At 44.4% G+C, this 14,315-nt stretch overlaps 1 protein-coding gene across 1 annotated transcript in view; it reads right to left on the reverse strand.

Annotated features, from left to right (window-relative positions):
- Positions 1–1,738: 1,738 nt before the first annotated feature.
- The window catches only part of adamts10 (ADAM metallopeptidase with thrombospondin type 1 motif, 10), a 53,218-nt gene continuing 40,641 nt past the window's right edge, over positions 1,739–14,315 (reverse strand). The window contains exons 19-26 of the mRNA XM_008297289.1: positions 11,465–11,545; positions 11,184–11,347; positions 10,971–11,097; positions 8,328–8,457; positions 7,593–7,797; positions 6,662–6,838; positions 5,760–5,925; positions 1,739–5,319 (exon numbers count right to left, since the gene is read on the reverse strand). Coding sequence (XP_008295511.1) covers positions 5,210–5,319; positions 5,760–5,925; positions 6,662–6,838; positions 7,593–7,797; positions 8,328–8,457; positions 10,971–11,097; positions 11,184–11,347; positions 11,465–11,545 — 1,160 coding nt within the window. The 3' untranslated portion in view covers positions 1,739–5,209. The remainder of the gene's footprint in view (positions 5,320–5,759; positions 5,926–6,661; positions 6,839–7,592; positions 7,798–8,327; positions 8,458–10,970; positions 11,098–11,183; positions 11,348–11,464; positions 11,546–14,315) is intronic.

Here is a 14,315-nt window from a genome sequence, read left to right on the forward strand (position 1 = left end):
CCAAAGTTTTTTTTGTTTTGTTTTTTTTGCACTTGACTGTGTCTTGTATTATTTTTTGTGTCTGTTTCTGGTTGATTTATGTGTCAGTTTGCATCTTATTTTGTATCTTTGCAGTTGTTCTGCACCTTCTGCGTTTGTTTTGCGTCTCTTCATAGCTGTTTTATGTCCATCCATCATCGGGGAGAACATGCAAACTCCACACAGAAACACACACAGATTCCGGTGCCCCCACCGGGACGAGAACTGGCAACCTTCTTGCTGCGAGGCAACAGTGCTACCAACTGCGCCACCTTGCAGCCCCCCGTTTTATGTCGTGTTCTGTATTGCTAGCTCACAATATCGTGGTCATTTTGCGTCTCTTTGCGGCCACATCATTCTTTTCTGATTTTGCACTTCATTTTTTTTCTTTTTCTGGTATTTGCATGTATCTGTCTGCATCTTATTTTGCATCTGTGCAGTTGTTCTGCATCTATTTGAGGTCATTGTTCACCTCTCTGTCTCTTGTTCTGCACCTTTTGTCTTAGTCATCATATTCTGCCCCTTCGTGTTCAATTTGTTGAAGTTTTAGCGTTCCAGTCTAACCCTGGTGTCTCCTTTACTTCATCAGGCTCGCTGTCTCCAGGTTAAATCTGTGCTGGTGTTGGGGTTTGCTGACATCAAGAGAGATGTCATGATACGACCACTAGAGGTCGTCAAACCCAAACAGCAGAAAAAGGTCAAGACAGTTTTGCTCCTGGTCTGAAATTTGAACGCGTAAAGTTCTTTTGTACAGAACCTGAGTGGACATAGAGGGAAAACAAATAATGCCTGATAGCAAGATAACTTAACGCACGGCCATAAGTTAAGTTATCTCGTTCCCACGTGTTATTAACTTGAGGTAAAGACTTATTATCTTATTATACTCTTTCCACCAATGCCACTTCCAGAGTTCAGTAAAGTTGGAAAGATATTCAAAGATTTGAACATCAGTAACTCCAACGCGAATCAAATGGCACCTCTTTCCAAACGTTGTAATCCAAACCACAACCTACAACCGGCCAAAATCGTTTTTCTCCCAAAATGAGACGTTCTTTATAAATTACACTGATCTTTATGTGCAGCCGGCTTCCAGACTGGAGCTCCGGGATGGTCAATAAATTACCACAGCGAAAGGAAATGCTTTGAAAAAAAACACAATAATGTTAACACGCTTTTTTTTTCCTCTCTGGCCACTCAGGGGTTCCGTACTTTTGGATTAAAAGGTTTTGAGTCTCATCAAACCTTACTTACTTACTTACATTCAGTATCTGTAGAAAAGTTGCATAAAACAATCGACTTCATCATTATATCGTTATTATTGCTGCTGGAGTTTTGTTACAACAACATTTTGTCTGAGGAGCAACTGAGCGTTGAATCGAAGAGGCGCTGAACTCAACAACATCCCGTCTCTCGTCCCATGTCACACTTAACCATCAGCTCTTTTCAGGTCGTATGTGTGAGTCCAAGAGATCATAAACCAAAAATAGAATGACGGGTGCCACCGTGACTCACAGTGTTGTCTTCTGCCATCAAGATCCTACTGATGACTGAAGCCTCGCTCAGACAAAAGGAAGAAGCTCTTACTTCATCTTTTCCATGACATCAGTTAGATCCAGAAATAGACGAGTGATGATCTCAACCTGTCTGGAGCTTGTTCAGTGAATCTAAGTGTGTGGAGCACTGGTACAAATATAAGTGTGAAATAATCAAATCCAATATCTTAAAATCAACAATGCACCATGTTTAATCAATTTAATATTTCCTTTTAAAAAGATGTACATGGGGGACACATGGGTTCATCGCCTATAGTATTGAACAATATACAGTACATGTCATGTTATAATTAGCATGTGACAAACAAAACAACAAATACCGGTACTGTCCCTCCTTTTGATTCAGAATAAAAACTGGTTCACTGCTCTGCATGAAGCCTCATTATTGGCACAGGTAAGAGAAAGACGCCTTACAGACACAGATTTACACCGACTATTAGCATGTCCGGGTAACAGATAACAGGAAACACGCATCGCCACACGTGTGAGTGAGATCTGTACACTGTGACCGCACATCTGACGAATGAAATCGAACCAGCAAGTTGAGAGGTCACTGCCTCCTCCCGCTAACTCGAGCAAGTCCAACAAAAGCCACACGTAGCAGCAAAAAGTGATTCAGACATGAATAGCATCACCAGACTAGTTTGCATATTGAGATGGGATCACAGTGCAGTTGAGATAATGAACACACATGTTAGCGTCAGGTGTAAGTGGAGCCTGAGGCAGGATGTTCTCCGGCAGTGAGTCTTGGAAATCACTTCTGAAACGGTTTGTGCGATTCCAAGTGTTTCTACATATTCGGTCCTCATAGACTGCAGGGATGAGTTAGCTGGACTCTGATAGCATACAGCTGAATGTACGAACTATAAATATACTTCATGTTTCTGTGCTCCACATGCTTGATCAGCAGATATTTGATTTTTGAGTATTCAATTTGGTTGAGTGCATCCAAAAGTGATTTGTGAGGCTTTCTAAATACTTGTTTCAAACCAAAACGTTTGTTAATATAACGTCCAAATGATCCGAGTGTTTGGAAATGCTGAGAAAAATTTTACAGTATTTGACAAAATCGTAAAATATTCTTCTGAAGCTGCATTTTGGGATTTGGGGAGCACTTTTTTGCCACTTAATCCAAGTGAGGGAGAGTAAATTAAAACATAAAAATATACCCAGAGGCAACCAAAGAGGGCCTTTGGTGGGTGACGGGTGCTAAGCAGCTGCACTCAGACGCCTCAGGCCAGCTCTGCAGATTGTTATTATCACAAAAGGCTCAAATGGAAAGAATAAAAGATTTTAACAATTGTTAAACTGATAATTCAAACGATGAACTAATAGCACCATTCCAAACTAAAGCACCACGAGAAGAAAACAGGAACATTGCAGCTGATCCCAGTAAAGACGTACTGCAGCTTCCTCTCTTTACAATGAAAGTGAAGTGAAGTTTTACGCAGAGCTGCTTCCAGCCGTGACCGGCGTCCGGCCGCAGCAGCAGACCTCAGAGCACAGTGGACGTCACAGTGATGCCGTCAGTCCCGGTGACTGATCTCCGAGCCTCGTAGGCAGCGTTTCTAAAATTATTCTCTGCAGGAAAAAGAAACAGCTGAAACTGCGTCTTTTAAAAATGTGTCATAAAGCTGAAATCAGTGTGACACAGATTCAGGTCAGGTGATGTGTTTCCTTTTGGGTCTCTTGTTCACATCCCCGTCTTTAAAAGGAAAAAAAAAGCTGATGTGGATTCACACAGGAAGAAAGATATGTGCAGTATTAAATCGCTTCCCTGCTGTGCTGTCCTCCTGATGACTTCTAGGCTTTTGGTTCTGTGATTTCAGTTCACAGCGACACACTAGAATCTCTGTATTTAACAACAGCTACGTATCAAGTGAGGAAACGGCGGCTTGTAGCGACGAACCTGTAGAGAATTATTACCTGAATCTCTCGGGTTCAGTGAGCTTCGTAGTGAGCTACTGTCTGGGTTCACTTGTTCTCACAGAGTGGTTTCTGGCTGCAGCTGTTTTCAAGAGAAAAACCTCCAAAAAGCCACAGTGCACCTGCTGAGCACCAACCAGCAGACAGATGGTGACGAGTTGGTAAACAGCAGCTTTAGAGCCACATGCGTCCCTCAGAAGTCAGTGGAGACTAAAAACTGAGCGAACAGGTGGTCAGAAAGTCCACATAGAGGACGACGCTGCTCTGTAGCTGCTGGATATCAACCTGTTAGATATCAGTGCTGCTTTCACACAAAAATACAGTTACTGAGGTTTAACATTATCATGATAAGTTTAAATAAGCTCAAATTTGCTGAATCCTTGTGGCAGACATCCTGAATGAAGGTTACAGGCAGCCGTGATCAGATCTGTGCCACAGAGAAACCAGATCTTTTCTGTAAATCCATCCTCAGATTAACACTCCTGCTATAAAACGCTCTTTGAAAGCAGCGTGGTCGGAGGTCTTCACTCATCATCGCTGGGCCTGTTCCTCCTGCCAGAGCTGACTCACTGTGGCTCACTGTGCTCTGGATTTCCACTCACAGTACGAACTGCTCGCACCGTGAGAACATGTGGTAAAAATAAAACAAAAAAAAGAATTAACAGCGAGGGCGCACCGAGGGATGTTCAGATAATGACAGTAAGTTCCTTTTTGTAGACTTTATGCACAAGCTGCCACAGTCTGCAGCCACAACACAAAACAACATGGTCCTGGTGAGTCAGCGTTGGCTTTGCTGAGGCTGTGTCTCTGTTTTACCGCCGAGGTGGTGGCGTCTGAGCAACTAAAATGGCAAGACTGTGGCAGGTCCACTGCAGTGAGACGTTTAGAGCTTACACCGAGACATCAAGTCAAATCACACGAACACAAACGTAAAATACACGAGTCCTCTGACGGCTGACTCTTTGTGCAAATCGAACTCTGCCCATACTTCAGCTAAATAACAGCGAGGACTCGATGAATATGTTGATACGAAACGAAGCAGTAACATAAAACAATGTGGTCAAGTAACAACTATCAGATAACATAGAGACAAATCTTTCATTTCATAATATAAGATATTCCTTTTTGTGGGCAAAGATATCTGGAAAATCATTTTCTTTACAAAGTGGATTTAAAAAAAAACCAAAAAAAACCTCATAACTAAACAAACATCACCTGTTAACATACAGGCCGAGGAGATCAGGCTAAACGTTGAGGCCACTCAAGCAAACACAAATGGAACTCGTAGTACTGCGACCAGTCCTGTGGCCAAAGTGAAATATAGTAGCACCAAAATATTACAACAAAGGCAAAGTGCAGAGAGACAGAGAGAGAGGGGTCATCCTAGACCATGATGGAGGAGAGGCTCTCCCTCTCTCTGCCTCTCCGGGTTTCAGCAGCCCTCCCTCCAGTGGAATGTATGAACTCAGCTCGGGCCGGCTCGGTCCAGCTCGGCTCGGAGAGACGTCTGATCTGGATTCTGGGTGGAGAAAAAAGGGTCCATCTGAACCAGTTACAGGACCAGGCGTCTGCATGACAGAGTCCCAGGTAGATCCCGCACTGCTCCGGCGGAGGCAGTGCGAGGGCTGCTGTTACCAGGCTGAGTGGGAGGGTTTCAGGCTTACTGTGTGAGCGTACAGGACCCAAAGATGGATGCTGCGAGTTTCGAGGTGTCAGCGTCCCTGGCAGGTCTTGCAGCACATTTGTCTGAAGTATGGCCGGCTGCAGAACTTGAACCTGAGCACCAGGGGGCAGTAAGCCACAGTGTTCACATCTTTGCACTCTGCAGGGAGACGAGCAAAATGAGTTAAAGATTCATGAAGGCATTAATCTGAGGTCACTGCAGTTAAATATCAGGACTTTGAGCTCAAAAAGATGACGACATCAGTCCTGTGCTGTTCAAGAGCAGGTGATGCTGAGATTTGAATTATTCCAGGATAGGTTAAAGAAATATTGACAATATTCTAACTAATCTCAAGGAAAGTTTTATTTTGCCTCATTTTGAAAAGCCACCACATTTACCTCCTGTTTAATTATTTTTACATAAAGCAGATGTATTGAAGTTATAATGCAGCTCAACACAGAAGAAAAGTTCTCAACAAACAGAACTTTTAAACTCCACAAAGTGCTCATCTGTTATTTTGACAGCGTAAATAAAACCTGGAAGCTGTTCTTTGGATGAAACTACAGGACAGTGAGAGGCTAGAAGGACGGAGCTCTGACCTTCGGGGTTGTCTGTACCGACGGGCAGACTGAGGTCACATTTGCTCTTGCACTGCTGCATGGCTGCAGGTCGCTGGTGCTCCAGACACTCGTTGGACGGCTGGCCGGTGTGAGCCAGACACTGCACCGAGCGCATCTCCTGACCCAGGCCACACTTGGCAGAACACTGAAGCACAGAAACATATTTAAACATACCGATGCGATAAATCCTTCACCGAACACATCGTGATCTACAGAAGAAGTAGTTACCAAACAAACTTGGGAACATTTTCAGGAACACAGAGTTATCCAGTTAGCCTCCAGCTACAGCAGCTCATACTGTAGCAGCACATCTAGAGCTCACTGATTCACACGTTAGATCTTGTTTGTTTAATCTCTTCCAAACCAAAGAGTAAAAATGATGCATGGTGGTTTTACAGGAGGTTATGTGTCGGAGTACTTCTTTGCTGGAAGCAGTGGCTTCCTGGAGTCTTCACTGTTTGCTATAAATTTTGTGCGACTAAATCCCATCTCCAACACAATTTGTTTCCCATTGATTAAACAACACTTCAACATCAGCATGTGCATGACTACAACGGAAATAAAACGAGCTATTTAAGGCAAACTGCATCAGACATTATGCTGATGGTTCTGGTTATTCACTGGTTTCTGTTCAACTTTCTCTTGACTGATAAATCATAGAGGCAGCGATTGCTAATGCTAATTAGATTACTTTTTCAAAGCAAACAGATGTTGTGCTGAGACTTTTTCCAAGGAGTACAGAAGCTTTTCCCAATAGTGGAGCAACATATGTTATCTAATAATAGCACTACAAATATACAGTATATAAATACACATGAATACGATTTGATGTGGGTGTTGTGCTAAAGACTAAAATAAAGAGAACTAAGAGAGTTTCTTACCTCCCCCCAGGGACCCGTAACCCATTGAGAGGGAGGGCAGCGCTGCAGGTTACAGCGCACCCTGGAGGTGGGCCGGCCTTGTTTGGGGCACTTGGACTCTGGCAGCGTGTCGCCGCTCTCCCCGCTCTTGCACAAGACCACACGGTGCCTGTAGCCAGGACCACAGCTGGGCGTACACTGCACACAGAGTGGGAGATGAAGAAAGAGGGAGAAAAAAAAAAGTAAAACATCAGGCAGAAGCTGGTGGAAGCAATGGGTGGGTGCAGCTGGGGGGTCACTGCGGTCATGCAAAAAGACATCTTCCCTATCCACCCAGCAGAGGGCAGCAGCTGTATGAAACAACACCAGAGCCCACTGGGTTGCTGTAAAACAGCTGGACATAATTCCTCTCATGCGTGCGCCATCACTACGTTACACAAGATGTCAGAGAAATTTGAACACTGACGCACTTCTGACACCATTTTTCAGTTCATCCTGAACTGTGAGAACAGAGTTTAGCTCCAGGAGCAAATCAGCGAGCAAGCAGATGGACTTTTCAAACTGCTGTAGTTAAATCAACTGGATGTGTTACAGCTCCTCTGACTGACACCTTTAAACTTCAGCAGACTGCTCAAACCAGGGGTCACGTTTAAAAAGCGTCGGGGGATTCCTGCATGACAAGTGTAACAATATGTACTCAGGCCTGACCCGACGTGTTCGCTGTGATGTATTTGTCTGCTCCGTGCCTCTGTTGTGTATTTCATAGCTAAGGTACTCTGGCTTTCTGCTGGCAGATGTTTGGGTTTCTTAGGTTCAACTGGAAAAGAAACTATTGCTTCATCTGAGAGGAATTTTGTAGAAAACTCAAGTACTGGTTCAACATCAGTCATGAGCTGACTAAAAAACATTGCAGAAATAAATGCATGATGGGAAACCTCTGACGTCTGCCTACCTCTGACCAGTCCAGCGCCAGCCACTCAGGGGGGCAGCTGTGGTTGCTGCAGGGCTCGGTGAGCGAAGGGCGAGGGTGGGTGCAGGCTGAGTCGTCCAGGACTTTCTCCTCCGTCGAAGAGATCCTCCTTTTGCACAACACCACCCGAGTCCGCAGGCCACCGTTACAGCTGCGACTGCACTCCGACCACTCTCCGGTCCACCAGCTAAGAGGCAGAGAGGAGTTCACATTCAGTGGGATCACTTCTGTTGCATAATAGAGTGAGGAGACACTGCAGAGGGAGAGCATGCTGCACAAATCACAGGTAGGAATAACTGAGAACATATCAAGGTAGGCCAACACACACAAATACCAAACCTGTAGACAATGTGTGCAAAATGTCAAATAGAAACTTAATTAAACTACTTAAATTTATATTGAAAAACTGTGAACGAAGAGATGCATTAAGCAGGATATATTGGACATCAAATTCCCTACAACACACCTGAAATAAAGCGACTACAATAACCCTAATAGTGTGTCTATAGCACCTCACCATATTTGAAACTAGCATAACTAGTTTATAAAATACTAACGTTTTATATAGAAGTAACACATAAAGCAATCTGACATAGAGTGTACACATATAAACAGATGGTTAAAGTTGAGAGAAAAATGCAAATTCAGAAAATACAAACACATACAACAAGGAAAGAATCACAAAGAAAACCATCACATGACATCCAGACCACTCACCTCGGGGAGCACGGCTCAGTGTTGCAGGATCGTCTCTTCTCTTTGGGTTTGTTCTTCTTGTCACAGAAGTGGTTGTAGACGATCGTGTGATCTGTCTGCTTCCTGCACACCACCTGCTGGACCTGCACACCTGAGGACAGGTGAGACAACACCAGGCGACCACACAAGAGGGGATTAGTGACGCATACTGACTCCCCCTTTCACACATGGAGCCTGCCGCGTTGCCAAGATGAACTATGTGGGTCAAAGTGAAACCTAGTCCGCGAGCACACGGGTACGTTTTCTTCATGTGTCTCAGAAATGATACAGCAAAAACAAAATAAAAGAAAAACTAAAGACAAAAACACAGTTGTAGCCCTGTCAGGAGCATGCCAAACCAACAGGTAGTTACTCTAACCATAAAGCCACGCTGTGCTTACAGAAGCCTACAAAAAACTATCACTGGTCCCGGTAGTCAACCTGGAGTGGTGCAGCAAAGATGGGAAGATCATACGTGGAGACTGATTCTGATGCCTCGATGAAAAGTTAAAAATGTCTAGAGAAAGTCATGCATGTCCACGTAGGACAAGGCGTTAATTGGGAGGCCGCGGCATGCTCAAAGTTTAAGGCACCAAATATAATCAAACCAAATCAAATCACTGCTAAAGAAGACTGTTTTGAATTCCAACTCAAAGGCTTTGACTTACGCCTTTGAGCTGGACTTCAAAACCTTTTTTTTTTTTTGCAATTAAATGGCTTCATGGTGCACATAGAAGCACCCCCACTCAAAAACCACACTTTATGCCTGCAACACGACCTACATGAAAACATATTGACGATACAGAGACTTAAACTACGCCAGCATGTCTGTGTTTCTACAAGGTTAGGGTTCGCTGCTTACTGGCCCACTAGAATATTCATGTTAACATAACAAGGTCCAAGGTCCTGTGAAACCTTCCCCAAAGACAATCAAGTCAGGCCATTTTACAGCAAGAAGCCTGTTTGATTTCATTAAAAAGGTCTCATAAAAAAGAACAAAGCTGCGTCCATAAAAGCTGCTGCATTCCTGCTGAATGTTTAACTGCCACGCTCACATCCTTCCCCTCCACAAGGGCGGGGGACACCAAGCGCAAGAATTTATTTATCAGAAAGAAAACAAGCTCTTATCAGGTAAAGCTACACGGATCATTAAGTCACAAAGGCCATAGAGGAAAAGGGAGATTGGCTATATGTGATGGATTCAAAGACTGTGAACTGCTCAAACGCCTCTGGCTTCAAACGGCCTGGTGACGGCTTCCCCGGGTTTGTGCTCGTCTACAGGCGTTCAAACTGGACCGCTGTGTGTCTGTGTGTGTTTGTACGTCTATGTGAGAGACGAAAAAGGAAGAAGAGAGTTAAAAAGAGAAGGAATGTGTGTCTGGAGATTAAATATGACCATTTGAGTTCATGTTCGGGCTGCAAGGTGGCGCAGTTGGAAACACTGTTGCCTCGCAGCAAGAAGGTTGCCGGTTCGCGTCCCGGTGGGGGCACCGGAATCTTTCTACGTGGAGTCTCCATGTTCTCCCCGTGCAGCGTGGGTTCTCTCCAGGTTCTCCGGCTTCCTCCCACAAGGTCCAAAAACATGTTGAGGTTAATTGGTGATTGTAAATTGTCCGTAGGTGTGAATGTGAGTGTGCTTGGTTGTCTGTCTCTAAGTGTGGCCCTGCGATGGACTGGTTACCTGTCCAGGTGAACCTGCCTTCGCCCTAAGTCAGCTGGGATAGGCTCCAGCCCCCCCGCGACCCTACTGAGGATTAAGCGGTGTATAGAAAATGGATGGATGGATGGATGGATGGAGTTCATGTTCAAAAACTGTGAAGGTTTTTTTTAAATATATTTTTTTGCAGCAGTAGAGATAGACAGGAAACGGGGGAGAATAACTGGGAGAGACCTGCAGCAAAGGCTCGTGAGCAGGAGTAAAACCCACAACCGCTGCATCGGGGATCTACAGCCCCTGTTCATGGGTCGCCCGCTCAACCAGGTGAGCTACAGGGGCGCCCGTGGAGGTTTTTTAATCAAATACAAAAACCTTTGACCAAAACTTCATCTTCTGTAAAATTTGTTTATATTGTTTAGATGAGAATATTCATATGTCTCCCGTGTCTGTCTGAAAATATGAATCGACTCTTCTGGTTAGCTTAGCTTAGCTTAGCTTAGAGCAGGGACTGGAAACATGGGGAAACAGTTAGCCTCGCTCAGTCCAAAGGTAACACAACTCGCCAACTAGCACCTAATAAACTCTAATTTACTGTTTAATCTGTGCACAACCAAAGCGTGAAAATGACAATTTGTGGTTTTACAGGGGTTCTGTCTGTGCACATGGACTTCAAAGAGTTGATTTTAACCAAGTGTTAAACGCAAAGCAATTTAAATTTATCTTCACAATAAAGAAAAGAGACAAAACTGACCTAATATAACATTTAGGTGACATCTGCTGTAAATGATAGGTTAATGCTGTTTTCCTTTCTGGTGCCCCTAAACGTAAAAACGTTGCGTAAACATTTGGGTTTTGCGTTGAGCATGTAGTGGTTATGTTTAACGATTCTGGTGAGCCTCCAGGGAATGAAAGCAACTTCATGCAATGTCCTCTGAAGTGACATGTTGTGTGTTTTGTTGTGTCGTTACCTCCGGCGCAGAGGGCTGAGCAGCGCGACCAGGAGGTGTAGTGCCAGGCAAACCCGCTCAGAGGATCCCTGTTGACTGGGGGGTTGAAACGATAGTGGATGCCTGGGTTCTCCTCTCTCACCAGCACCTACAAACACACACCATGAGGTTGTCTCATCCTCATTCAGCAAACATCTAGAACTGTATGAATACTTCTGCTGTAATCCATTTTACCATCACAATGAGTGTGATATTCGTTGGTCCCAGCGCCTCAAGAGTCTCTGGCCCATCAGTCGGACGTCTGTAGTGGAAAGTGGTGCCGGCGACGGAGAACCTGCGAGGCGTGTCGATGGTCAGCTTCCCATTGATGAAGAACTGATCACCTTTGCTCTTCAGCACTGGGAGAGAAAGGTACAGGGATATTTAAGATTATGTGACTCTGCCTTTGTGGACTCCTACGCTGCAGTTCTATTCAAAGGGAGTGATGTTAATCGTTAGCTTTAGCATCATCTTACCCAGGTAGTTGAGGGAGATGTTGAGCTCTTGTATGTGGATGAACACTGATCCTTTAGGAATCCTGACCACCTCTTCATAACCTGAGACACACATAGACCCAGAAAAAGTCAAAAAAAAAAATGAATGCAAGGTGAGGGAGGTTTATTCGCTGGGGATCAGGGGAGCGATGCATAAGTAGTGTTTAGCTCTGTGGGACGCCAATGGACTAAGCAGAGGCTTCAGATTCCATCTGCATTCCTGGGCAGCTGTCCTCGGCTGCTGTGCTCGGCTCTTTGCTCGAGAGCAAGAACTACGCCAAGAGCCGGCTTCTCTGCTACTTCTCTCTCCATTTCCCTCCAATTGATTTGGTCTCTCGTCCCCTTTCTTTTCCTGCTCATCTCACCTCCACCCACCTCGCTCTGCTCTCTCGGCTCGGCTCGGCTGTCCAGCCAGAAGGTCCGCCACTGCAGCCCTGTAAATAACTTCAGCTCACTAGAGGACGGAGGAATGAACGAGTGGAAGAATAAAACAATTCCTTCCAGTGTGGTTTTGGGTTGTGACCTTTTTGTAGAGCTTTCCTTGCTTTTGGTTTGTAGACGAGGGTGTTGAAATTTAGATGGCCAGCATCTGAGTTTTCTGACCTCAGGTACAGACAGAAGTGCAAGAATGAAGCTTCTTCTGTTAACAATCAGGAACCTGCATGGTAAACACAGGAGCTGCAAAAACCTGAACCTTAGCGGAGGTTTGAAGGGACATTAATGCAACTATATTGAGAGCAGTGCAAGAATTAAGGAGCTCGTCAGCATTAGGAAGCTAATCTTTCAGTCTTCTCGACATTGATGTCATTTTTTCATATTTTACAGCTCCACTAGTCTGGCTTCATTCTCGGGCCGTAGAACATGCACAGCAGGATGACGTTAGCAGTAGCAGAATGTTAGAGCTGAATTTGAAAGGTTTAGAGGGCATTCTTATATCTTATTATACTTGTTTTGCCTTCAGCACCAGCAGACACACCGTACTTAAGGGTGCCCTGTGAAGTTTGCTTAACGTTGTGTTTCCATTTAGTGTTACTCACCAGAACCCACAGTGTACCCCGGAGGTTTAGTAAATGTGATGAAGGCATTTCCTTGAAACACTGAAGCTGATTTTTCTTAAAGACTGACACCTGCTTTGTTTACACAGTCACACTTACTCGCTTGCAGTTTTTATTTCTTCCTGCCTTTTCAGATGCATTGCTGCATATTTTGGCCGGTTGCTATCACCTGCAGATCAGTGAATTAATGTGAGATTACTGCCATGTGTATCATGTACACGCACAACACAAACACAACGCTGATGCACGGACAAACCGCTCCATAGTGCTGCTAGAAGGCCTGAAACTCCACAGGGAACCTTTAAATCACTGGAGCAGAGAAGAGAGGAGAAGTGCTGGCTGAAGCCTTCAGGAGTTCAGAGGAATCAAATGTTGACATGACTGAGTGATTGAGCTGCTCATAAATCTGCCTTTGACCAGAATAAGCCCTCAGTCTGTGCCTGCAGTTTGAGTTCAGCTGGAGATGAGAACATGCTGTGCTGTGCTTGTGACCAAGTCGACTATTTTGAGACGTTTAGAACTTCTGACAGGAGGTTAAGTCTTAAAATATTTCACTGATAAAAAAAAAAAAGCATTTGGGGATATTATAGACTATATGATCAAAACTTTATGGATAAAACCATCAAACATGTTAAGGTTAAACCCTGTTGGTGTTCTTTTGGCTGAATGGAAGCAAATCCCTGCAGCCAGGTTCCAAAATCATGTGGAAAACCTGCACAGGAAATGTTGCAGCAGCATGTTGGAGCATGTTGGTGTTTTTTTAAAGAGCTCAACAATCACAAATGGGATGTTTGATGTCCATAAACTTCTGGCCACATGGTGCACATGTTGGTGGTGGACACAACAGACACGCATTAACTCTACAAATGGCATCTTTGATTTTTTTACGACCGCATGCTGGGACATTAAAGGAGCGTTCCACCATTTTTACACATGACCATCAGTTTATTTGATGATGAGTACTACTTAGCTCAGTAGTACTACTTACTACTTAGATAAAAATAGATGTAAAAGGTCTTCTGAGGCTGTAAAGGGAAATTTAAAAAAAAGAAAAAACTGTGGTGATGGTGACTCAGCTTTTACTTGGAGACCAAATAGGAGGTGTGGAGTCAGAAAGATGTGTGTTTTATACATTAGAGAAAGTCTAAAGATCAGAATTGTCGGATCCATCATTTAGTTTAACGCTCGATGCAAACTCGTCACTGAAAGTCATCACAGATTAAAAAAAAAAAATTAAAATAAAAAAATCTGTCTCTTGCATGTTCCTTAATTTCAAAGCAAGTGAGTTCATCACTGGAGCCTCCCCAGAATCACACAGTCACAACATGCCTAAACCTCCACCGCTCAGCCCTATTAATGGATTTTCAGGCCAACAGCAATGTCACGTGTGTCGAGGGTCGCTGAGACCACAGCTGGGGTTGACGGAGCGGCCTGGCCACTGTGGTTCGGAGTAACGGCTGCCTGCTCGGGCGTGTCTCCTCTGAGGAATCCTGGGAGGGTGTGGTGTTGACAGTTTGGTGAGAGACTCTGGAGTTGGTGTTGTGGGGAGAAAGTGACCCAAAATAGATTCGACAGCAGAAGGACCTCAAGCCGCACTGGTCGGACCTCACCTAAATCTGTCTGCCACGTGTCCCTGGGTGGCGAGTGGATAAATATAAGTATGCATGTATACAGTGTATGGTATGCATATGTGTATATTTAAGGAGCTTTTCTTTGTCTTCCTAGAAGATCTTTGGCTGGCTCGTGGTGTCTGCATGTGATACCGACCAGACTTACTG

Source organism: Stegastes partitus, unplaced genomic scaffold (assembly GCF_000690725.1).
Source record: "Stegastes partitus isolate 25-593 unplaced genomic scaffold, Stegastes_partitus-1.0.2 Scaffold1206, whole genome shotgun sequence".
NCBI classification, from domain to species: domain Eukaryota; kingdom Metazoa; phylum Chordata; class Actinopteri; family Pomacentridae; genus Stegastes; species Stegastes partitus.